This window comes from Emydura macquarii, unplaced genomic scaffold (assembly GCF_026122565.2).
Source record: "Emydura macquarii macquarii isolate MOO-44397 ecotype Brisbane River unplaced genomic scaffold, CSIRO-AGI_Emac_v2 contig_2676, whole genome shotgun sequence".
NCBI classification, from domain to species: Eukaryota; Metazoa; Chordata; order Testudines; family Chelidae; genus Emydura; species Emydura macquarii.
Genome location: NW_027132813.1, coordinates 19,893,221 through 19,918,622, shown reverse-complemented (window position 1 = coordinate 19,918,622; position 25,402 = coordinate 19,893,221). Strand labels below are relative to the sequence as shown.

General features: G+C 44.0%; 1 protein-coding gene across 2 annotated transcripts in view; it reads left to right on the top strand.

Annotated features, from left to right (window-relative positions):
• HHAT (hedgehog acyltransferase) overlaps window positions 1-25,402 on the top strand; it is a 324,596-nt gene that overhangs the window by 195,459 nt on the left and 103,735 nt on the right. For both annotated transcript variants that reach the window (XM_067565411.1, XM_067565410.1), the window contains exon 10: window positions 15,130-15,331. In XM_067565411.1, coding sequence (XP_067421512.1) covers window positions 15,130-15,331 — 202 coding nt within the window. The remainder of the gene's footprint in view (window positions 1-15,129; window positions 15,332-25,402) is intronic.

The window sequence follows — 25,402 nt, the reverse complement described above, 5'->3', positions numbered from 1 at the left end:
GCAGCAGCAGGGTTAGTTCTAGTATTAGATATGTGCTATTGTTAAATCCTTAGGGCCAAATTCACAGCTGTTGTAAGTAGTGATTATTCCATTCATAATTGCTAATGTGGTTTTGCCTGCTTAGAACAGCTCTGAATTTGCTCCTAAGTGTCAAGGGTTCATCTTTAAATATGGTACAAAACTGCAGTTGGCCTTTTTGATACACTGGTTCTAGAGAACCATTAAGAAACTACATTCAAGTCTAAATATGTCAATGTGATTTTTTCATCCCCAAAGGGGATGCTTAAACGTACAGTTAAGGTCAAATTTAAATCCTTTCAATCCGTGAATGTATGCTCTGTTTGCACATGCAAAAAGTCTTTTACAAATGCAGATACTGGGTGAGCAAACTTAGAGGTTGGCTGAGCATTTATCCCTTAAAGTTTTGTTTTTGTTGGTACAAGCTGTTGTTTTGTTGGTTTACATTATGTGGAGAAAAACAAATGTTCTTTATAAACAAAGAGGAAAGATGAGGAGTAGCAGCAATTGCAAGTACAAATAATGTTGTACAGTTTCTGAATGTCTAATGTTCCAAGATATTTGGTTTGGAAGAATCAGTTGTGCAATGTGGTATGTGAAACTAATCACATTCATTAGCTCCATGACTAATCATGTAATGACTCTGCAAGGTTACTCAAGGAGTCCACCAAACATGCTGATAGACCTCAGGAAGAGCTATACATTCCTCCATTATGTTTTTTCTTTTCCACATCTGGATATTTGAGATATTAAGAATCTTAGCTGTCTAGTGCATACGGCAAAAGAAAACAATGCTATCAGGGCTATTCATGCTCACTTTGAGTATTATGTACCCAAAGTTATTATTGAAGAACATTCAGCTGATTTTAAGGGTCAGGTTTTCAAAGCATAATGCAACCTGAAAACAGCATTTCCAAATTGCTGTTGACATCTTTTACAAAATCTAAGCTGTTTTTGCGGTTATTGCAAACATCACTGAAATATATGGGAACAGTTGCATAGATCAGAATAGCATCAAACAAAATCTTCCCCAAATATGGACCATATGCTTTGTGACTCTCCACAGCAACCAAAAGCTTTTCTGAAAATATCTTTGGTGATGGATGGCAGCCTGTAGACAAAGGATCTGGGCTAGAGCTAAGCAAATAATTCACAACAAATTATTCAGCAAATTTTGCCTTTCTTTCTGTGTGTGGATTGTCCATGAATGGATCATGACATTCTCAAATGTACAGTATTCATTATTCAAAATTAATAACTTTTTTTAGCAAATAAACCTTTGTCTGACAATCATTCACAAATTGAGAATAATTACAATTCTCAGTTCTTCTTCGAGTGATTGCTCATGTCCATTCCATTATAGGTGAGTGCATGCCACCATGCACAGTTCCTGGAATTTTTTCCCCTTAGCAGACTCCATAGGACCGGCTCTGCTGCCCCCTAGAGTCCCACGCGCATGCTGCGGTATATGATGCACTGCCAGCCCTATGCCCCCTCAGTTCCTTCTTTCCGCCCGTGACAGTTGCTGGAACTAGCCTTGCTCTCTCCAAGTGCCATTCCCCTTTGAACTCTTTGTTGTTTGAAGTACTTTAGCTAGTTTAAAGTAGTTGTTATGTAGCGTTAAGTGTAGTTAGATAGGTAATCCCTGAGGGACTTAGGGTGGCCGGGTCATGCCCTGGTCGCCTGGGTTTAAGCCGTGTGCCTCCTGCAGGAAGGCTTTCCCGCTCAGCGACCCCCACGATCGGTGCCTTAAGTGTCTGGGGGAAGAGCATAGGAAGGATAAATGTAAGATATGCAGAGCTTTTAAACCGCAGACCCAGAAGGACTGAGAGATCCGGTTAAAATCCCTGCTCATAGAACCAGCACTCTGCACAGTGTCCAAGCCATCCCGCTCCATGGTACTGAACATCACCTCAGTGCAGAATGCACCACCGGCACCGGGATTGACTCGGCACTGAGCAGTGTCCCCGGTGCCGAAGAAGAAGAGGCAGCGCGGGGAGCATGGACACTCCCCTCGCTGTCGGTATGGGCAGGGTCGAGTGTGGAGATGCACCGGCCATGGCCTGCTGAGTCTTCTCCGGCGCCTGCATCTCTGAGCAGGGAGCCTTCTCCGACTCCTGGAAGTGGGAGAGTGCCCCTGCCGACGCCGTCGACACCGGCGGCATTTCAGGTGGCAAGAGCCTTGTTGGCCTTGCCCACGCCACCTCCGCCGAGGGAGAAGGCGTCAGTGTCCCGAGCCGAGAAGGGGGAAGGGAAGGGGAGAAAGGAAGCCGAGAAGGGGCCAGTGTCGAGCCGGCCTGCTTCAACTAGGGATGCGGAGTCTCCGTCTCGGCACCAATGTCAGTCCCCAGCACCAGAGGCAGCGCAGACCAAGAGGCGGCACCGTTTGAGGTCTGCCAGGCGACGCTCAGACAGCTCCGGCTCCGCATCCGCAAGGCCGAGTTCGCCCTCACCAAGGTGGTGCAGAGCCCGGTCACCGTCGGAGGATTTGGCACCAAGGGGCCATCCCGCACTGAGGCAGTGCGGAACCCGGTCGCCATACGAAGACCCCGCACCACGCAGTCCCCAACGTGGAACCTGGTCGCCAGAGTCAGGCTTGGCACCACGGAGTTCGGAGCGGCACCGGTCTTGGTCACTGAAGGGTAAGCGGCAGCATAAGCACTCGGTGCCGAGACGACACTCCGGTACCTCAAGCTCCTCGGAGCGCACCTTTACTCGTTGGCACCGTTCGCAGCAACGGAGGCGGTTCTCGTTGTCCTCTAGCTTGGAGGCATCGAGAGAACGGTCCCCGGCACCGGACGGCACCCGGGACCAAGGCTGTGCACGGCACCACAGGTCTAGTGGCTCGGGGTCCCACAGGGGGGACAGTCGTTGGGACAGCTGATGCCCCCACAAGGTGCCACAGCCCGTGGCGCAGTCAGTCCCAGGGTCAATGGCCGCAGGGTCAATGGCTACAGCAATGGCCTTATTGGGCCCCATGGGGCATCCAGATGGGACAGGGGCCACAATCTATCCTGTCAGCGGGGCTTCGGTCCGTGCCTCCGGTTCAGAAGAAGGCCCATACACACCACTCCTCGGACGAGGAGTTGGACCCCATGGAGGGACCCTCTATGGATGCATTCCTTCGTCAGGTGGGGGAACACCCCGCAGGATGCGCCTCGGCAGTCGTCTTCCTTTTTACCAGACAAGGCACTCTCCCAGGACCATATGGCACCACTGGAGGATTTCAGGGTGCACCAGGAGCTCCTCAAAAGGGTGGCCTCTAACTTGGGGCTGGAGGTGAAGGAGTTAGAGGAGGCCGATGATACCCTCTTCAGTGTGCTGGCGATGGCTGCCCCAGCAAGAGTGGCCTTACCTGTCCACGACAGGGTCCTCAAAATTGTAAAGGCCCTGTGGCAAACCCCTTCCTCGGTCGCCCCTATGTCAAAGGTGGCTGAGAAAAAGTATTATGTCCCGCCCGAAGGATTCGAGTATTTGTTTACTCACCCAGCCCCGGGAATCCTGGTGGTAGATGTAGCCAACCAGAGGGACAGGCAAGGTCAGCCAGGTTCCACTCCCAGGAACAGAGACAGCAAGAAGCTGGATTTGTTTGGGAGAAAAATTTATTCAACGGTAGCCCTGGAGTTCAGGATTGCCAATCGTCAGGCCCTCCTGGGTAGATACAATTTTAATTTGTGGGACTCCCTCAGGCGGTTTGCTGAGGCCCTGCCCCAGGACCAGGCCGCAGACCTTACCACCATCCTGGATGAGGGAATCACGGTGGCTAGGGCAGCGCTCCAGACAGCCAGCGATACTGCTGACTTGTTGGGTAGCACCATAGCCTCCGCCATTGCCATGAGAAGGTGCTTGTGGCTGCAATCCTCGGGCCTGTCCCAGGTGGTGCAGCAATCAATTCAGGACCTCCCTTCAATGGGTCGACCCTATTCTCCGATCAGACTGATGCAGAGCTGCACAGTCTGAAGGACTCCAGGGCCACGTTTCGCTCCCTGGACCTGTACACGCCCCAGGCTTCCAGGCGGCAGGCATGGCCCCAGGTACAGCAGCAGCCAAGGCCCCCATCTAGGCCGTTTCAACCCCATAGAATTAGGGACAGGAATAGGGGGTTCAGAAGTAGGAATCAACCCCCCAGCTCATCCTCAGCCCCCGAACAGGGATCCCCCAAGGGGTCGGACAACAGTTAAATAGTTTAGCCCTGCCCCTTGGCCTATCCGCTGGTAGCGGACTCCCCAGGCAAAGGTGTTCCGTTCAAGGAACTGGTCCAGTCGGTCACCCTAAATTCTGACGCTTCTGCTGTAGGATGGGGAGCCTGCATCAGCGTCGACCCAGGCAATCAGGGGCTCTGGTCAGAGGAGGAGAAGCTCATGCACAGGAACATGAAGGAGCTGAGGGCCATTCGCCTAGTGTATGAGGTGTCCCTCCGATTCCCGACAGCCAGAGTTGGGCAGGTGCTGATGGATAACACTGCAGCGATGGTTTACATAAACAGGCAGGGGGGGAGGGAGCCCCTCGGCCCTCTGCAAGGACTCCCGGGAGTGGGGAATGATGAGGCAGATCACCTCAGCAAGTCGTTCCTAGCCCGCCATTACTGGCTGTTGCACCCAGAGGTGGTGGCGATGTTCTTCCAGAATGGAAGCATTCCCCAACTGGACCTATTCGCGTTGGCCTGGAACGCGAAGTTTTCCAAGGTTCTGTTTGCTCCGGGGTTGCATGACTGAGTTGATTTCCGACACATTTCTCATGAACTGTTGCACCCAGACCTGGATCACCTGTACTCCACCGCCTGGAGGCCCTGTGCCTAACAGAGGGAAAGAGAGCCTGCCCGGTGCAGACCAAACTACTCCTGCTTGGTATCAGGAAACCTTCTCCACAGTTCGTGTATCGGGCGAAGTGGAAATGGTTTACCTCTTAGGCAGAGTCTAGGGCAGTCTGCCCAGCCTATCGCCTTAACAGGCGACCCTGGAGTACCTGCTCCAGCTAAAGCTCCAGGGTCTGGTGCTGGCCTCACTGACGGTTCATCTGGAGGCCATTTTGGCCTTCCATCAGCAGCTACAAGGGAGACTACATGTCGGTCAGGTTCCTCATGGTGGTGGAGAGGCTCTACCTGCAGGTCTGTGATCTGGGGCCTCCCTGAGGTCTCAACCGGGTCCTCTCAAGACGCACAGGGGCCCCCCTTTGAACCCATGGCTTCAAGCCCCCTGCTTGTGCCTTCAGGAAAGGTAGCCTTCCTAGTGGCCATTACTTCAGCTAGGAGGGTCTCCGAGCTTAGGGCCTTGACCTTGGAGCCCCCTTATACAGTATTCTATAAGGATTAAGGTACAGTTGAGGCTGCATTCAGCCTTCCTGCCCAAGGTAGTTTCCCAATTTCATTGTAACTGAAATAAATTTCTCTCCGTGTTTTTCCCAAACCGCACCGTTCGGAGGAGGAGAGGAGATGGCATCTCCTCATGGGTTACATTATGCATCAAGTTCTGCGACCAGCAGACCAGGGTATCTCTTCCGGGAACCATCACAGCGCACAGCCAAAGCTCAAGCACCATCGCCCAGCAGGCGACAGAGGACATGGTATTTGGCAGAGCTGTGCTGATGGCAGCTCACCGGTAACTCCGACCCACCTCCAAGGTATTGCTTGTTAGTCACCTATAATGGAATGGACATGAGCAATCACTCGAGGAAGAAAACAAGGTTACTTACCAGTAACTGATGTTCTTTGAGATGTGTTGCTCATGTCCATTCCATAGCCCACTCCCCGTTCCCGCTGCTGGAGTTGGCAGAAAGAAGGGAGTGAGGGGGCGTAGGGCTGGCAGTGCCTCATATACTGCGGCATGCGTGCGGGATTCCAGGGGGCACCAGAGCCGGGCCTATGGGGTCTGCTAAGGGGAAAAAAGTTCCGGGAACCGTGCACGGAGGTGTGCACTCACTTATAATGGAATGGACATGAGCAACACATCTCGAAGAACAACAGGTACTGGTAAGTAACCTTGTTTTTTGTTTGTTTTACCGCATTGGATAATTTCTGTAACTAATTGACACAATGCTAATTATTGCATTGGTTAGTTACATAAGTCATCCAGTTAGGGAAAAGAAACAGTATCCTATGGTTTATGTAATTGCCAAGAGATGGTGAATTTTAGACTGTAGATTTGATGATTGTAAGCTTTTTGGTTCAAGGATTGTCATTTTTTGTTAGTTTCGGCAGTGCCTATCTTAATGGGCCCTGACTTGGTGGAGGCTTCTAAGTGCATTATAAATAATAACAACTAATAGTTAATAAAATGCAAGGTTCATCTTTAAATATTGTGCTGCATTGATCATACGCTACCCAATATAGCACAAATTCTTAATGGCCAATTCAGCATTCAATCATAATTTCATAATTCACTTGAGCCAAATAATTGAGCATTCAGGTTTAAAATTAACTTTTCACAAGTATTGAAATGTTCACAGAAAGCAAATGAGAGGTTCACAAAGAAGGTTTAATCAAAATACATTTTCAGTTTCAAACTAATATTCAAAAATAACATTTCCTACTATCCATTAAACTCTAGTAAGAACATTCCACGTCCTGCATATATATAAGTAAAATCCTGAACAAGTAAATGCCCTGTTTGTCTTGATGTATGGCCCCAATTCAGGAAAGTGTTTTAAGCATAAACTGAAGCCCATCCCTGTTCAGCATATCACTTAAGCACATACTTAACTTTAGGAACATGCTTAAACACCATTGAAGTCAATGAGAGTTAAGCCCATGTCTAAAATTAAACACATATTTAAGTGCTGTGTTGAATAGGGATAGACTACTGAATTGGAGCCAATAGGGATAAAACCTGTCAAGTGTCCCATAGGAGTTGCAAATGTTCTTCATAACTATTCCTGGAATCATCCAATGAAAAATGTGTTTACAGTACAGATGTTGCTAAACCGTGCTCGAAAGAAGCGAGAAGTATTCGAAGACAATGAGTTTGTTATTGGGTGTCTTCATTTTTTTTAGATCGTCACTTGTAACAAACTAAGGAAATTGTTATTGGATTTGAAAGTTTTTTTCCATAAATAAATGTCACTTTTAAATATCCCAGTAATTATGTTTGTATTTCTGTTACTGCCGGAATTTGAAGGGTAACATTTACATATTTTATCTAATTCATTAATGTTCGACTAGTGAGTTAAAATGATGATGTGCTGTGTAAATGAAGCAGCTTGCCTGTTGTAGATAAGCTGACTTCAGCCGTTCAGACTTGTACTAAAAGAAGGGTGCCCAGTTCCTTGGAAGAGACAACTATATAATCACATCATGGTCTCTAACAGTAACATGATGTGTAACGAGCAAAATATAGAGTCTAGTTTTAAATAATACTAATATTAAATCAGGTCACAGCCAGGAAAAGTAATGTAAAAAGGCAAATGTTATTCCTTGTGTAAGAGGAAAGAGCACATAATGCTATGAATTCAGGACAGTGTCAGTGTTGTCTATATATTTCTTCAGATAACATCGTTCATGATATTTAGTACTTGTACTACAACATTAACATTGTTTCCGCATGCAGTAGCTGGATTTAAACAAAAACCCAACTGTTGAAGTTTCTACTTTTTTGAAAACCTAGAATGTGTCTGAGTGATCTAATCCAATTGCTGAAGTAGTTTTTGTTCATATTCTAACATGCATATTTTCCATTTTAAATATTGGTAATGCCTTGGCTTGGCCCTTTGGTCAAAATGTGACCTGCCAGTGAGAAAAACACAAGGGAGCGCTTTCTGCTTTTCCATGCGAACCCAGTTCTTGGTATCTGTTGCTAATGGAATTTTTGGCATGACAAGAAGGGTGTTTGCTCATCATATGGCATCCACCAAGGACTGTTTTGCAGCCAATGGGGTTGCTGCAGGTTGTTTGAACTCCTGCAGAATCAGGACTCTGCCTCTCATGTCCTGTTTCACACCCTGACTTTCTCAATTGAAGCAGGAAGTCAGTGAGTACCGTGAGCTCTGTGGGGTGGTTTCTTGATGGCTGTCAGGAATGTAGCTATTGCAATACATGGTAGCTGGAGGTGTAGAGTGGGAAGGCTGGCTGTATGGCAGTTTTTAAAGAGACATTGTGGTGGCTGTACTGAATGCATTTACCTTGCATTACATTTATCTTGCATTGTCTCTTCTGTTAAAGTTTTGTTCTTCAATTTCACTTTGTTTTATTGATAAATGCACAGCTTGCCTGAGTTTTGGCTGTCAGTACTGTAACTTCTTCTGGGTGTGGTGATGGTATCATACAATTCAGTTTTTCAAAACTGCTTAAGATTAGAGAGTCATTAGAAGAGAAACAGGAAAGTAAAAAATTAGAATGGGGACAAAAGGAGATTGTAGCAGGAATCTGAATACTTACATCCCAGGATCTCACCAATCCAGTGGTGGTGGTCTGACATTCTCACTTGTCTGTTTACAGATTGCATGTACCAAACAATGCCTCCAAAGTGCAGAGATAAAGGTGTTGTCTTTGTGATAAGATCTCTGGACCTCAAGTATCCTAAATATGTCACTGTACTCCTCTTCCTAAAATATCCAGAAGGGACATGGCCAACTGTCATTCTCCCACCCACTTGCTATGACTCCAACTTTTTTTCTTTTCATCAACAATTTTAGGTGAAGATGATCTTTTGACACTGTTTACCCACTTTCGGTCAGCAACACTTTTAATCACCCCCAAAATTGTAGACCCTGTTTTGCACTTTTAGTAAAGTGCAGCATATTAACACTGAATCTTAAGATGTGTCTCCATCCTTCTCCTGGCATGCCTGTGGTAAATATCTACTCCAGTTACAAACCATTAAGAAGTTCTGTCTGGAGTGTGATTTATCATGTAGACCTGGAAGTGCAGTAGCTAATTAAAAAGTTAGTATTTGCTAATAGTCACCAAACAGTGGTTTCTGAGCTGCCACAGTTACCCCTCTTCTTAGAATAAGAAATCATTATAGGCACTCTGTGATAGATGTTAGCAAATGTTAACTTTTTAATGAATATAGTTGGATATTAGAGTAAAGTGTAACACTTATAGGAAGTAAAGTAACAATCTGAGGCTGTGATATTATTCCTGTGGTACTTCAAAATAGAATGATGTCCAAGATTGTTCCACTTTGGTCATTAGCTAGATAAAACGGAAGGCTGACATGCTGCAGTACATTGGTACATATGCATGTATAAACACAAGATGTATATACACAAGCACATAGACACACATGCACAGGTACTGATATATTTACATTGCTGCTTTGGAATAAAATTAATACATGTATGTGGAATTGTACTCTGAATTCCTCATCACAAAACCAGAAGTGATGCTCAAAATCCTACAGTTGATTAATAACATCTTCTAAACAATCATCATTGGCCCCTTCTATTTTGTGGTTAAATACTAAGAATGGCTATCTAATGAATTTTAGTAAGGAAGAAACACTGATCAGAATGGAAAACTGGTGAAAAGTGAATAAAACCACATCCTTAGAACATAAAATTGCTGCAGTTATTGTCTCTTGATTAACAGCAAGAGTCCAAAGAGGAAGTAAGGAAAAACAATAATAAAATATACAAAATTGCTTTTTATTAAAAAAAATTTGCAACAATTATATCTTCCCCAGAAATCTTAAAGGTTAGTAAACTGAAGTCTAGCACCTTGTTTTACAGTTCTCTGATGTACTGTACAAAACTGTCCCCTCTTCCTCTCTCTCTCTCACCTTTCCATTATCTTTTGTTCAAGTTTCAGAAATATCCATTTTATATGAGACCTAACATTGAATTCTAAAAATTAAACTCAGCATCTGCTGCTACAGAGAATGCAAAGATTGCATGCTATACTATAAGAAAGTTTATATAATCAGGAAAGATGGGATTATGTAGCCAGGGTATGCTTGCCTCTTCTCTACTGAATTTGACCTAAGGTCAAGTTTCTAGTCTGTGGTGGAAGAGCTGTGAAAAAGTGATAACATAGGAAATACAGCATCTGTTATAGAACTGAAGCGACACAACAGGCAATTAAATTCTGGTGGTCTGATCCTGCATTCTTTGTTATACCCAAAATTCAAGTCTACAGGAAATTTAGGTACACAGAGAAGGTGGCCCTAGGTTCTCCTTTCTATTTTTTAAAATTACTTTGCAGATGTAGCTTTTTATCTTCCTGCACTGCACTGGCATTATATTGGATTTCACTCCAGGAACTTCTTGTATCCACTTTTAGGCTGGAGTAATTGCAATGTAAGTTATTACCCAGTTACTTTTTCTGTTTAACTTCTATTTAACTTTTTCAGAACTTAGATTTAAATTGATTTTTTTATCAATTGCTGTTAGTTCACAGGCTGAAGCTGATGTGCCATCTCTGTGTCTACACTGGGTACAATCATTCACTGGCTTACTCCTCAAATTTTTTTCTGTGATTGTAAACGTGCCCTTCGGGGGCAGTGTCGGGGTTTCCCCTCTGAGTCCTCTCTGGAGGGGGACCACTCTTCCTGACTCTCCCCGGTGGGGGGAGTCTAGTCCTTCGCCCCGGCCCCTAGGCAGGGCGGGCGAGCCGATAGTCCTTCGCCCCGGCCCCTAGGCAGGGCTGGTCAGGCAACAGATAGTCCCGCGCTCGGCCCGTAGGCAGGGCTGGAAAACAAGCAGTCTAGTGTTTGGGATGGTGAGGAGGGTAAGGTTCTCCCGGGGTGGCTCGGGAAGAGGGGAGGGGGATGCAGGCCCACCCATCTCCACTGTGTCCCAGCCCAGGGCTCTAGCAGTGGCAGGGGTACCTGTCACTGCGTTGGCGGGGCTCCGGCCGCAACACGCCAACCGGATTGCCCCGTACTCAGCCTCTGTTTAGGGTTGTCCCTGGGCTTCTTCCTCCCCGTACCCACAGGTACCTGATTCCTCCAGGTCGCCGGGATGGGGTAGTCCGATCAGGCCCTCCTCATCCACCAGTGGCAGCTCCAGCAACTCCATGGGCTCCTCCTCAGATGGGAGTTCCTCCAGGTCCTGCGGCCCCCAGGCCAACGGTAGGGCCAGTAGGTCTCCGGGTCCCAGGCTCAGTGCTGCTCGGGTCTATCCTCCTCGGGTTCCCTGGCAGCAGGCGGCCTGGGCAGGTCCTCCTCTGGCTCCCGGGCAGCGGGTGACTCAGGTGGGTTCCTGTCCAACTCCCAGGCAACGGGGGACTCAGGCAGGTTCTCCATCAGTCCCCAGTCTGGGTTTGAGACCGGCCTTTCCCCTTCAGCAGGGGCTTCAGGCCCAGCTCTAGCATGGAGCCTCCAGGGAGAGGCATCCTTCTCCCTTGGCCATCCCCGCCTGACTGAGCTCACAGGCCAGTGTTTTAAAGGCCTGGCCCCGCCTCCCTGCTTCCTGTCAGGTGATCTTCTCTTAGGCTCTAGCAGCCAGGGTGGGTTTGGTTCTCCCTCTGGGTCTCTCTCAGAGGGGAACCATCCCTCCCGGCTACAGTGATAAAGATGTTTTTTAATGGTAAATGGATACTGATTTAAGCATTTAGAAAGGGATTAAGAAACTATCTTCTCAATCATCACTATGCTTATGAATAAGCAAAGTTCTTTTGGTAATGAAAAAGCACTTTTACGGTGATATGTGTTTTACAAGCCACCACTATACTCATCAAATCTGCACAAAAAGACTGGAGTAGAGCCTCAGGTATGGCCATGAGATGACCTGTCTGAATGACCTAATGTGCAAACAGGACCATTCATTGTGAAATGTAAATACACTTCATTCATAGTGTTAATATAATTTATGCATGTTGTATGGTGAGTTATGTACATGTTTCCTGATCTGAACAAAATAAAGGCTAATTCTCGAGTGTCTTAGTGTAGGTTACATGAGCTATTCAGCCTGCATAAAAGAGGCAGGCACAATGGCACACGCAGCTTGGGAGGAGTGCTTCAGCAATCTGCAAGCAAGTACTGCAGCCTGCCTGGAAGTCTGTGGCTTACTGCCAAGTATGTTGACTAGAAGTCAGAAAGTGCTATGTCAGCATTTGTCTTACTCATATATGGGAGTGTTAGGGAAGGAGGAGGCTCTGTTCTCTCTTCCCAGTCCCCCACACTTGGGTAGGCAGCATGCAGCTCTGTAGCGACAGGCTAAATGCTACTAAATATAGAGACCGTTTTTGGTTCACATGCTATGTGCAAGGGAGCACAGTATTTTAAAGAACAATATTGAAAGCTGCATGCAAGACTTTAGCCACACAATTCCCACTTTAATCAATGGGAATTATGGACCCAAAACATCACTTGACTCTTTGAAAATTCACCTGAGAGTTTTCTGAACAAAATTTAAACTAATGCTGCTCAATTTACCAACTGCTGGCATTAAACACTAAAACTCAGAAAACTGTGCCCATTTTTTCTCACCCTAGCAATCTGAACGCTCACCTGGTGCGAGCCATTTGTGGCCAAGTAAACCAATCTGAAATTGAAAAAGACGGTTTTTAATTAAAACTGGCATTTCTAAACCTCTTACTGATAATGTCCACCTTGGCGAAAATAGATTTTATTTGTGCTGACAGCAGCATAGGAGCCCAGCATTAGAGATTATAAAACAGTTTCCATACTGCTTGAATATCAGGAAGAAGACTTCATTGCATGGAAAATGTTCATCATCATCTATACATCAAGGGCCAGGCCCAACTCCCAGTGAAGCCAATGGAAAGACTCCTATTAATGTCAGTGGTTATAGAATTGGATCTTTAATGCATAGAGTCAGGTCCTTGAACTCCTTGTTGGCCTGTAATACAGGATTTATTATAAATGATGTCATACTTCCATAAGATGGTGTAACAGGTATATGCTCCCTTTTGAGTTCTGAGGGGAACCCTCCTGAGCAAGTCATGTCCTGTTTCAGCTTTCCCTGTAAGAATCCCAGTGGGATGAGGATACTACTATCTGTGAAGGGGCAGAGGTGGTCTTGGTGAAACAGAGATTTATAGCGGTGTACTCTGCTGATGCTGTCTATAGGGCCTAAAGCTGGCATTCTGTAAGCTGGGTAGCCTGGAGCCACCTTTCTCTACCAACTGATGGATGAGGCTGGCTGGTGGTAGTTACAACAGTCCCTCTCTGAAAATCAGAAGCGTAGTCCACAGAGGAAACCAATATTAACAATTTTAACTAATAGCAAGGCATGATGGGAAATAGAGTATATAAACAGTAGCCTTTTCACAAAATAGAGAGAAACCAAGAGGGATTCATGCTGTTCTGACAGTCTGTCCTGGAAACTGTGGGTAAGAAAAAGCCCAACCTTTCTTCTCTTTCTTATTTTGTGTAATCCTTTGTTTTGTAATGATTTTGGTGTGGACACCTGTGCAGTGTTTAAAACAGTCAGACTATGGCTATGTCTTTTGTAGCAGGTTGCAGTAAAGGCCCACAGGGGGTCTTTCTATTTAGATTCCAAATACTTGACTCTTTGACCTGCGACAGATAGTTTGCTGCCATATATAGCTGAGACAAGGCAATTTAATGACAAATGTGTATTATTTAAAAATACAATTTGTATGTAATGAGAAAAGACAGGACCAGAGTAGAAAACAGACAAACACAATATATAGATATAACTGTTGTATGACTATTGATAGAAAATACATTTTTATTTATTTAGACACACTTTATGAAAGTGTCTGAATGCAAAATCAATATAAATGTAATAAGATTTTCTCTGTAGTGAGTGCTCCATGTATGCACAAAGATATATTAATGTTAATAGATTGTCTACAGTGAGATGGTAGCATTTGAAAATTATTGCATCATTTTTTTCATTTACATTACCTTTAATCATTATTATCATTTACATTAACTCTCATCCAATGGTTGGGCCTGACTTCATAGATTAAGAGTAAAATGCTACATTCAGCTACGTAATAAGCTTCTAAGCTTACTCTGGGCCTAGAATTTGGTAAACGAACTGCAAAATTTCCCTGGAGAAGTGCCATTGGTTACATTGCAGAATATAAACAGATTGGTACAGAATGTCATGTCACACTGAAAAAGGGATGACTAAACTGAGTTGCCAGTGGTATCTTTTAAAAAAAAAAAAAAGTTTGTAACTATAATGTATACTTGCCATTAACATACTTGAACAGAAATCATACCTTCCTTAGATGAGAGTCCTCCCTGTCTTTTAATGTTTGTGCCTGATCCTTCGAAGTGGAGAGTAGAGAGGGAATTCCCCTTCCTCTAAAGTCAGTGGGAGTTGATGGACCTCAGTAATGGAAAGATTGAGCTGTTCCATTTCCTTCCTTTCTTCCTTCCTCAGAAATACTTCATGATTATGTTATGGTTGGTATTTTAATACAAAATAAACATCTGGATCATAAATCCTAGAGTCACATGAATTACAGAAAATGGCTATGTATAAGTTATTTCCATCTCTCTCTCTTTCTTTTGTACGGTACCATGAAAGGTGAGTACCCGGGCATGATGAAGATTATTAAATACTATAGTATCTAGAAAACATTAAGTATTTTCTGTGCAAAGTTTTGAAAGAAATTAAAATTTTTCATTTATTTAAAAAAGTTTCACAGAATTTGTTGTCAAAAAAAAGTTGATAGACTATAGTTTTGTGTAGTGAAAAGGATGTTTTTTTTTTTTAAAATCTAACAAAATTCTATTAGTGCAATGAAATACTGATTTATAAAACCATTAAGTATGTGGAAAAATCATCAGACATTGCATAAGTAAAGAATATGCAAGTTAGTTTTAAAATAAATGTATTTAATATTTTATTGTTTTTAGGGGAAATCTTTATCCCAAATTCATGGGAAGTGGATTATATGAACTTCCTTCTTACATAAATTGATTTCCTTCTTTGTTAGTTTTAAATAATATTCCCCTTGTGAAGTGGGAGTGGAGTTTATTCAATGTGTTCATTTAATGCAAAATTTCATTAGCCATAGACCTATCTTCTTGACAAATGCTGCGTGTTAACATTTCATGAAGTTGTCTGCTGCCTTGCAGAAACTACGTCGAGTTCTGCAAATGGAAAATGTCAAGTCATTAGTCAAATGAGTCCTAACAATACACTAAAACCAAATTTATTTTTGCAATGGATACATTACTCAGATTTTAATAAAATCTTAATAACATTGCTTACTTATCATTTCCCCTGCAGGTATATCTACATCCCAATGGGAGGATCCCGCTACAGTGTGTTTGGGATGTTGTTTTCCACAGCAATCACTTTTGCTTTTGTAAGCTATTGGCATGGGGGCCATAACTACCTTTGGTTCTGGGCAGCACTTAACTGGCTTGGAGTAATTGCAGAAAATGGAGTCAAGAGGCTACTTTCTGTTTCACTTGTTCGAGACTTAATTGTAAGTTGAATCCCTTTGTGCTTCATGTTCATTTGACGTTTGTTTGGTTGTGTTTTTGTGGGGGAGGAGGGAGGGGTTAGAGCCCTATTAAACCTTGTACTTAGTGGATACAATGGTTGGTGCGTTTTCCCCAGTCTGCCTAACCTGCATAACTGAAGATGTGCAGTATGTCAGCTAACCAGACTGTGAGGGCTGGCTGTAGTGCAGACATGTTCTATGCCAAGGTAGTGCGAGCAAACCATGGCCAAATTTATATATAGTCAAAATTAAGAGGTAGCGTATCATCTGAATTCTAATTTCACTCCGGGTTTTCATTTTGTGCTTTATGCTATTTAAAAGTCATTATAAATTAGGAATGTGTCTTATTTAGTTACATCTCTTGAAGTAAGTGTGTTTGTAGCAGCCTCCCATAACAAAATGCATTAGTGTGATGTACTGGGAATCATATGGCAACAAACGGTTGAGTAAGGATAGCAGATTTGCAAATTTGTCCTTAAATAATACAGAAATGTCCACTAATTCTTTGTATAGTAACTTTAGACCATCATTAAATTGTTTTAAAATGGAACTGCTTAAGCCTTCTGTGACATCCAATCATGTAGTAATATGCAAAACCACCTATTAATTTACAAATGATGTGTTTAGTTTTCCAGATTTTGCTACATATCACCCAATTTTAAATTACCATTTGAGAATAAGTAATCCCTATATATTAGTAAACGTTACAAATGATAAACATACTTAACATTTCCCAATCTGTACAAAAGTGTAGATTATGATTAATTCACAACCTGTTTATTAATTGTGCATTGGGACTTCCTAGTATTTGTTTTCCATTGCCCCCCCACCCACCCTTTCCATTGTTGCTGTTTGTTTTTGTAGCAAGTCCTTTGTGTGGCTAGGGATAAGGCTAGTGATCTAGCCAATGAAAGGCTGTGCTACTTTATATCATCTATCCATCAGAGTACTGTAAAAGTCTAGCAGCTGCTTTATTCCTTCTCAGAGAATGAGCATCTCAGATTCATTTATCTGTCCTCTGGAAACACAGATTTGTTATTTTCATAGAAATGTGGGTCTGGAAGGAACCTCGAGATCATCAAGTCCAGCCCCCTGTGCTGAAGCAAGAAAAGTAAACCTAGACTATCACTGACAGATATTTGTTCAACCTGTTCTTAAAAACTTGCAGTGAAGGGGATTCCACAACTTCCATTGGAAAACTATTCCAGAATTTAACTACCCTTATAGTGAGGAAGTTTTTCCTAATATCTACCCTAACTCTCCTTTACTGAAGATTAAGCCCATTACTTCTTGTCCTACCTTCAGTGGACAATGAGAATAATTGATCACTGTCATCTTTAAAACAGCACTTAACATATTTGAAGACTGTTATCAAGCCCCCTCTCTGTCATCTTTTCTCAAGGCTAAACAGGTCCAGATTTTTTAACCTTTTCTCATAGGTCAGGTTTTCTAAACCCTTTATCATTTTTGTTGCTCTGAACTCTCTCCAGTTTATCTACAGCTTTTCTAACGTGTGGTACCCGGAATTTGACACAGTATGCTAGTTGAGGCATCACCAGTGCCGAATGGTCTGTAAATAACTTCTATCTTGGCGTCATCTGCATATTTTATAAGCATTCTCCATTCCATTATTCAATAATTAATTAAAATATTGAATAATAGCAGGTGGCTATTCCTTATATCCCTATTATCGTCTAGGTGCTTATAAATTGATTGATAAATAATTTGTTCCAGTATCTTTCCAGGTATTGAAGTTAGTCTGACTGGTCTATAATTCTCCAAGTCCTCTCTTTTTCCCTTTTTAAAGATAGGTACAATATTTGCCCTTCTCCAGCCCTCTAGGACCTGACTCGTCTTCCATAAGTTATCAACAATAATTGCTAACAGTTCTGAGATTGCTTCAGCTGGTTCCTTAAGTACTATAGGATGAGTTTCATCAGGCTTTGTTAACTTGAATCTATATAACGTATCTAAATATTCTTTAACCTTTTCTTTCCCTGTTTTGGCTTGCATTCCTTCCCCCGTGCTAATATTAATTGTGTTGAGTATGTGATCACCATTAGTCTTTTTGTGAAGACAGATGCAAAATAGGCATTAAACACCTCAGCCTTCTTGATGCCATCAGTTTTTAACTCCTCTTCCCCACAGAGTAGAGGACCTCCACTTTCTTCATCTTTCTCTCGCTCCTAATGTATTGAAAGAATGTCATCTTATTGCCTTTTATGTCCCTGGCTAGGTGTAACTCATTTTGCATCTTAGCCTTTCTGATTTTGTCCCTACATTCTTGTGCTACATTTTGTATTCCTCCTTAGCAATTTTAATGTGCGTATATGTTGATTTCAGACCTGCCAAACATATGTTTAGGGTCTTGGGACAGAACAGTGTAAAAGGGATAGTACATATTGCTGGGGTTTTAAAAGAGCCTAAGAGAATTCAAATCCCATTGAAATTGGTAGGTTTTTTTTGCATTGAGTTAATCCTTGGCAAATCCTTTATGCATTTTATGAACTCTAAATTCAGCATCTCCCAAACTACTGCAAGTTAACCCCTCCCGCCCCCTTCTGGAAAATAAACTCAGTTGCACTCCCACTGGAATCCCACTTGTGGTATTAAAGACCTACCCATCTTAATGTATACATCTTCCATGCCTAGCAACCTGCTAATACTTCAGATCCCTGATACTGGGAAATGTAGATGTGAGTCTTCATATTATGGTACTTCCTCTTGTTTCTCTCATATGTCAAAAATCAGTGAAATAGCTAATAATGTTGACATTTAAAGTATCCTTCTTGGCATCTGAATTAGCACCTACAGAAATGAATAGAGAAATTCACACCACAGACCTGCTGTTTTGGGATTCCTAGTAAAATTAGGCAAACACGCTACTTTGGTCATACTTGGGTCACATTTTGAAGATTTTCTTCACATTAATAAGAGCTAGAGACTTATATTTTTAAATTAAAACTGGGATGTTGGGGAAAAAGTGAGTGGTGTGTCCACATCCCCTCTTCCCAGCTCACTCCTCCTGGCCCCCCAGGTTGCATCCACACTTTGGTAAATGCTGCCTTGCATAGAGCTGAAATCTGACATTAATTATGAGGTACCATCTTTATTGTCTCTCAGTAATTTCCATAGATTCTCAGTATACAACTACAAAAATATTTCCTAACTGCCAACCATGCAATCTCAACCTGGGATCTGAAAGTCAAGTATATTCTACTTCAAGAGCTTGCACATGTTCATTTCATGTTAGGTGTGCACATGCTGCTTGCATAGTCACCGAAAATTTTTCCCTCAGTGGTATCTGTCTGGTTAGCTCTAGCACCCTCTGGTGCTGTGCACTCATGCTCTGGTATAAAGGGTCCAGCCGACCCCGCGCCCTCTCAGTTCCTTCTTACCACCCATGACGGTTGCTGGAACTGCTTCTCTTGCTTCGCAAACTCTTCTCAGTGGTCTTAGTTTACTACATTTCCCTTTTTTCCATTCCTTCCAGAAAGGTAGATGAAACATTAAGAAACATTGTGCAAAGAAAGCTGGTTGGTATCCAGGGCATTTTATTAGAGTAAAATAAAAAAGATCTGTGCAGACCCATAGGCTTTTGGCAACTCTTGTTTCTTTTTTTCTCATAGATTCCCATTGCTTAAGACACTTAAAACTAGACTGAACAAAGTAGAGTTTTGTGGCCAACTATCCTAAATTAATCCCTGATAGCTGGAGAAAGGTCCGAGTCCTGCTCCATTTGAAGTCAATGGCAGAATTTCCGTTGATATTAATAAAAACAGTATCTGACCATTTAAAAAAGCAAAATTATAGGATTTTGTGATTTAATTTGCTTTGTTTGAAGTAAAGAAAAAATACATTGAATTTATTTAAGGTATAACAAGTTGGCTCCCATTAAGAGATTATTTTTAATAATTTATTACCTCATGGTCTTTACTATATTTTTTGGACAGTTTCCATTATAAAAAATAATAATTTATAAAGATTCTGTCAGCCATTCTTGGGTTTAAACGGTTCAGGCTAAATAGATTTTTTTAAATTTTAATTGAAACTATAACATTTACATTCCTGTTCATTCCACATTAAAATACAAGACTTGTCTCTCTAGCTAGGAAAGAAATTATTTTTTATTGAATTAAGTGGAATCTGTCTTTAAAAAAATACTGTAGTTAATGAATTTGCCAATGAACTGTACTTTACTGTACATTACTGTAGTTAATGAATTTGCCAACTGTAGTTAATGAACTAGCCAACTGTTGCTGCTGAGGCTATGTCTACACTAGAAACATAAGTTAACCTATATTAGGTCACCTTACACCCACCATAGTAATTACTGTGGTGGTTCATGTCCACACTATTGTCCTTGGGTTGATGATGCGCGTCCTCACCAGGAGCACTTCCACCAACCTAAAGAGGGGCAGCGTGGGAAGATGGAACCCCGTCTCTCAGCTCCGCTGGCAGTTCCCTGCTGGGAACCTAGCTGCCCCACAAACTCCCGGCAGGCTGCCACCCCCCTTCCTGTACTCGTTTCCTCCAGAAAGCAGAGGAAGCCTCCGGGACTTCTCCCCTCCCTGTTCCCTGCCAGAAGCAGGGGGAAGCCACCCAGGGCTTCTCACCCCTGGGGAGCAAGGTCCCCGAGGGGGAGTTGCCCTGGCTTCTCGCCCCCCCCCCTCCCCCCCACACCCACTTCCCGCTGGGAGCCAGGCAGCCTTGTCAACTTCATGGCTCACTGAGCTCTGTCTCCCTGCCATGAAAATGACAAGACAGCCAATAGCTGATGTAAGGGATGCAGTGTCTACACAGACACTGCGTCGCCCTAACTACATTGACATAAGCCTTATGCCTCTCATGGAAGTTGAGTTATTATGTCAGAGTAGTAGAGCACTTACATCGGTGGGAGGAAGGCTGTAATGTAGACACTGACATAATTAGGTTGACATACGCTGCTTTATGTTGACCTAACTGTGTAGTGTAGACCAGTGATCTTCAAAGGTGGTTTCATGCAGAGTGTATTCCATTCTGCTTGTAACAAAGGCATCATAAGTGAGCCTGGTAGCAGCACAACCTATTTTTAAGGTTGCTTGACACTTTCCATTATAAGACTCTGGTTTCAGTAGTTCATAACTTTGCCAAACTATAACCATTTGGGCTGAAATTTCTTCTTTGAGTGCTTGCTAATGTCCATTGTCAATTAAGTGGGTGTGTGCCACAGGCACTGGTGCTGGAATTTTTTCCCCTAGTGCTTACCCGTAAGGCGGCCTATTGCCCTTCGCAGCCTATATATAGGGCACTGCTGTGCCCCCTTCCTCTCAGTTCCTTCTTACCGCCTGTGACAGTGCTGGAATGTTCTCTTGCTGTTGCAACTTTCTCCAAACCTAGTGTTTTATTCTTCTTCTTAGTGTATGTAGTTACCATAGTGTTAGTTTAAGTATTAGATTTAGAAATAATGAATAGATTGGTAAGTAATCCAGGGAAGGGGCATGTCCCGATCTTAAACCTTGTGCTTCTTGCAAGAAACCTATGCCATTCAGTGCTTAGAAGAAACTCACATGCAGGAGAAGTGCAAGATCTGCAGGAGTTTCTGACCCCGAACTAAGAAGGATCGGGACATTAGACTCAGAACCTTGCCAATGGAATTGGTTCCTAGACCCACATTGGAACTGCCGTCAGACTCGGCACTGAGCACATCGACCTCGACGGGGAGTGCTCCCCCAGCACGCTCGTCTTCCAGGCACCGATTAATATTTCCAGTGCCGAAGAAGAGAAGGTGCACCAAAGAAGGTGCACACCAAATGGGGGTGCTTGCCAGCATCAAAGACAGGTAAGAAGGGCACAGGAATGTTGGCAAGACCCACATCAGGCCCTGAAGGGATCAACACCAGTCCAGACATCAAGCCCAGTCCCGGACCTGCCACTGACTCCAGGGAGTGGCAAGGGCCCTTGACACCTGACGGTGCCCACCACGCCTGAAGCTTTTCAGGCAATGAAGGACCTTCTGGTGATTTCTGTGCCACCAATGACCAGGGGAAGGAGGCTGTTGCATAGGGAATTGGCACCCATGCCCTCGGTGAGCTCTTCTAGGGGAAAGCCCCCATTAAGACAGTGATCCCCGTCCAATGCGCCAACGGTCACTGAGCCTACGGCATCGATCCCCGTAGTCGTAACATGAGAGGTCGGGCTCCCACCTTTATTGTCTGGCTACTCAGTGCTGGTCCCCAGAGTGACGGCATTGTTCCCCAGAGCACCACTGATCCCCAGAGCCCTGGTACAGTTCTGAAGACTCCCATCATGGATCTATGGAACGCTGGCCTCACTCACCAAGCCCTTACAGGTCACCAAAGAACAAAAATTGGCCACGAGACATCCAGCACTCAGACTCCCAGCACCACTCTCCTTAGTGCTGGAGCACCGGTGCACATGGCATGGTGCGGAGGGGCTATTGGCGTCTGTGCCCCCATGGTCACCCAGTGGCTCCTCAGACTTGGAGGAAGAGGAGTGACCTTACTGAGAGGACAGTCCTCGAACCTGATTACCAGCTTCCCCATGATGGCCTCAAGGACCGTGGCAGTTTTGGAACCTGTTTTTTCCTGGTTTTTTCCCCCTAGATGGCGGTCCCACAGCTCACTCCCTTGCAGGAACCTCGGTGCCATGGTCCTCGATAGCCCCCGACCTGGCACTAGACCTAGATGTGGAATCCGATCAGGAAGGGGCACCCACAGACAGCCTGGCAGGGGGTAACCCGACCAGGGAAGAGGACTCTGCCCTTTCACAGTTACCAGCTGCCACTTCCTCTTCACCTGACAAGGTGGTAACAGGGCCCTCCACTGCTGCCCCATTAGATGACTTCAGAGCCCATCAGGACCTGCTCAAGCGTCTGGCAGCAAACCTAAACCTCAGGGTGTAGGAGTTAAAGGAGACCTCGGATGAGCTCTTTGGCATCTTGGCTACAGCAGCTCCATCCAGAGTGGCTCTCCCAGTGCATGAGGGAGTGGTCAAGCTGGCTAAGGCACTGTGGCAGACCCCTGCTTCCCTACCCCCACATCCAAGTGGGCAGAAAAGAAATATGTATCTGCCAAGAGATTCGAATATCTCTACACTCATCCCTCCCCTGAATCACTGGTAGTAGCAGCTGTCAACAAAAGGGTCAGGCAAGGCCAAATGGGTTCTACCCCAAAGAATAAAAGGCAAAAAAGGTTGATCTGTTTGGCCATAAGGTTTATTCTACAGTAAGTCTACACCTGCGTGTGTCCAGCCAACAAGTGCTGTGGAGAAGCTACCACTTCAACATATGGCAGTCTTTGGATAAATTCTCCGACTCCTTGGCACTGGCCTCCAGGCAAGAATTCAAGTCCATCCTGAGGGAAGGGACAATGGTTGCTAGAGCCTGCTTTCAAGCAGCCACAGATGCAGCTGATTCCACAGCAAGGTCTATGGCATTGGCAGTTTTGATTAGAAGAGCTTCCTGGTGCCAATCATCTGGCCTTTCAGTGGAGGTCCAACAGTCCATACAGGACCTCCCTTTTGATAGCACAGCCCTGTTCGCTGACCAAACTGACACCAGGCTGCATGGGTTGAAAAACTCAAGAGCCACGCTGTGATCCCTGGGCTTGTACACCCCATCATCCGTCAGAGGCACTTCAGGCCACATCAGCTGCAGAGGTGCATGGGACTTCCCCACGAAGGGCCCTACAAAAGACAAAATAGGAGTCACAAGAGGCGTCAAGATCACTTGTCGATGACTGCCCCCCCTCCAATATGTACTGAACACTGGACAATTTGTATTTATTCTGTATGTGCAGAGTTAAATATGCCTCTCCATTTGTCGTAATATCTGTTGATGGTAAAGATCTACTAGGTCATCTAGTCCATCTTGCTGTCAGTGCAGGCTTTGTTTCCTAATTTACTATTGTGCTTAAATGTGCCAAATCACAGCTTCCCTTAAGAGATTATTTCACATACGTATAGTTCTCACTGTCAAGAATTTTTATCTTGATGTTCAATTGAAATTTCCTTTTGTTGACTTCATCCTATTGCACCTTTTACTCTGCTCAGTAGTGCTTCTCCATCATTGGCGTTACACCCACCAAATATTTGCCCCTCATCCCTTGTTGGAACCTCCCCCAACCCAACCCAACCCAACTGCTCTCCTCTGCTGCCTTCTTTGTTTTCCCAGCTGCTCTTTGAGCCTATTCTCTACCGACATTTCACTAATGGACTCTCTCTGTTTCCAGTCCCTCCCACACACCTTTTTATCAAGATACTCAGACTCTTAGACTATAAGGTCAGAAGGGACCATTATAATCATCTAGTCTGACCTCCTGCACAACGCAGGCCACAGAACTTTACCCACACACTCCTGTAATAGACCCCAACCTAAGTCTGAGTTATTGAAGTCCTCAAAAAGTGATTTAAAGGCTTCAAGGTACAGAGAATCCATCAGCAAGTGACCTGTGCCCCATTCTGCAAAGGAAGGCAAAAACCACCAGGACCTATGCCAATCTGCCCTGGGGGAAAATTCCTTCCTGACCCCAAATATGGCGACTCTGAGAATGTGGGCAAGACTCACCAGCCAGACACCCAGAAAGAATTCTCTGTAGGAACTCAGAACCCACCCCATCTAACATCCATCACAGTCCATTGGGCATATTTACCAATGGTAGTCAAAGATCAGTCAATTGCCAAATTGGGCTGTTCCATCATACCATCCCCTCCATAAACATATCAAGCTCAGTCTTGAAGACACCTAGGTTTCTTGCCCCCACTGCTCCCTTTGGAAGGCTGTTCCAGAAACTCACTCCTCTGATGGTTAGAAACCTTCATCTAATTTCAAGTCTAAACTTCTTGATGGCCAGTTTATATCCATTTGTTTTTGTGTCCAAATTGGTGCTGAACTTAAATAATTCCTCTCCCTCACTGGTATTTATCCCTCTGATGTATTTATAGAAAGCAATCATATCTCCCCTCAGTCTTCTTTTGGTTAGGCTAAACAAACCAAGCTCTTTGAGTGTCCTCTCATAAGGCAGGTTTTCTATTCCTCGGATCATCTCAGTAGCCCTTTTCTACACCTGTTCCTGTTTGAATTAATCTTTCTTAAACATGGGAGACCAGAACTGCACACAATATTCCAGATGAGGTCTGACCAACATCTTGTATAACAGTACTACATCTCCCTATCTCTACTGGAAATACCTCACCTGATGCATCCTAGGACTGCATTAGCTTTTTTGATGGCCACATCACATTGGCCTCTCATAGTCATCCTGTGATCAACCAATACACCCAGGTCCTTCTTTTCTTCTGTCACTTCCTACTGATGCATCCCCAGCTTATAGCAAAAGTTCTTGTTATTAGTCCCTAAGTGCATGACCTTGCACTTTCCTTCATTAAATTTCATCCTATTTCTATTTCTCCAGTTTACAAGGTCATCCAGATCTTGTTGTATGATATCCCGGTCTTTCTCTATATCAGCAATACCTCCTAACTTTGTCATCTGCAAACTTTATTGGCACACTCCCACTTTCTGTGCCAAGATCAATAATAAAAAGGTTAAATAGTATTGGTCCCAAGACCAGTCCCTGAGGAACTCCACTAGTTACCTCCCTCCAGCCTGACAGTTCACCTTTCAGTATGAAAGTCTCCCCTTTGTAGTCTCTGCTTTAACCAGTTCCTTATCCACCTTCCAATTTTCTTATTAATCCCCATCTTTTCCAATTTAACTAATAATTCCTCATGTGGAACTGTATCAAATGCCCTACTGAAATCTAGATAAATCAGATCCCCTGTATTCCCTTTGTCTAAAAAATATGTTGCCTTCTCAAAAAAGGTGTTCAGGTTGGTCTGGCATGATCTACCTTTTGTAAAACCATGTTTTATTTTGTCCCAATTACCGTTAACCTTGACGTCCTTAACTATTTTCTCTTTCAAAAATTTTCCAACACCTTGCACACTGCTGAGGTCAAACTAACAGGCCTGTAATTACCTGGATCACTTTTTTTCCCTTTCTTAAAAATAGGCACTATTTTAGCAATTCTTCAGTCATATGATAAAACCCCT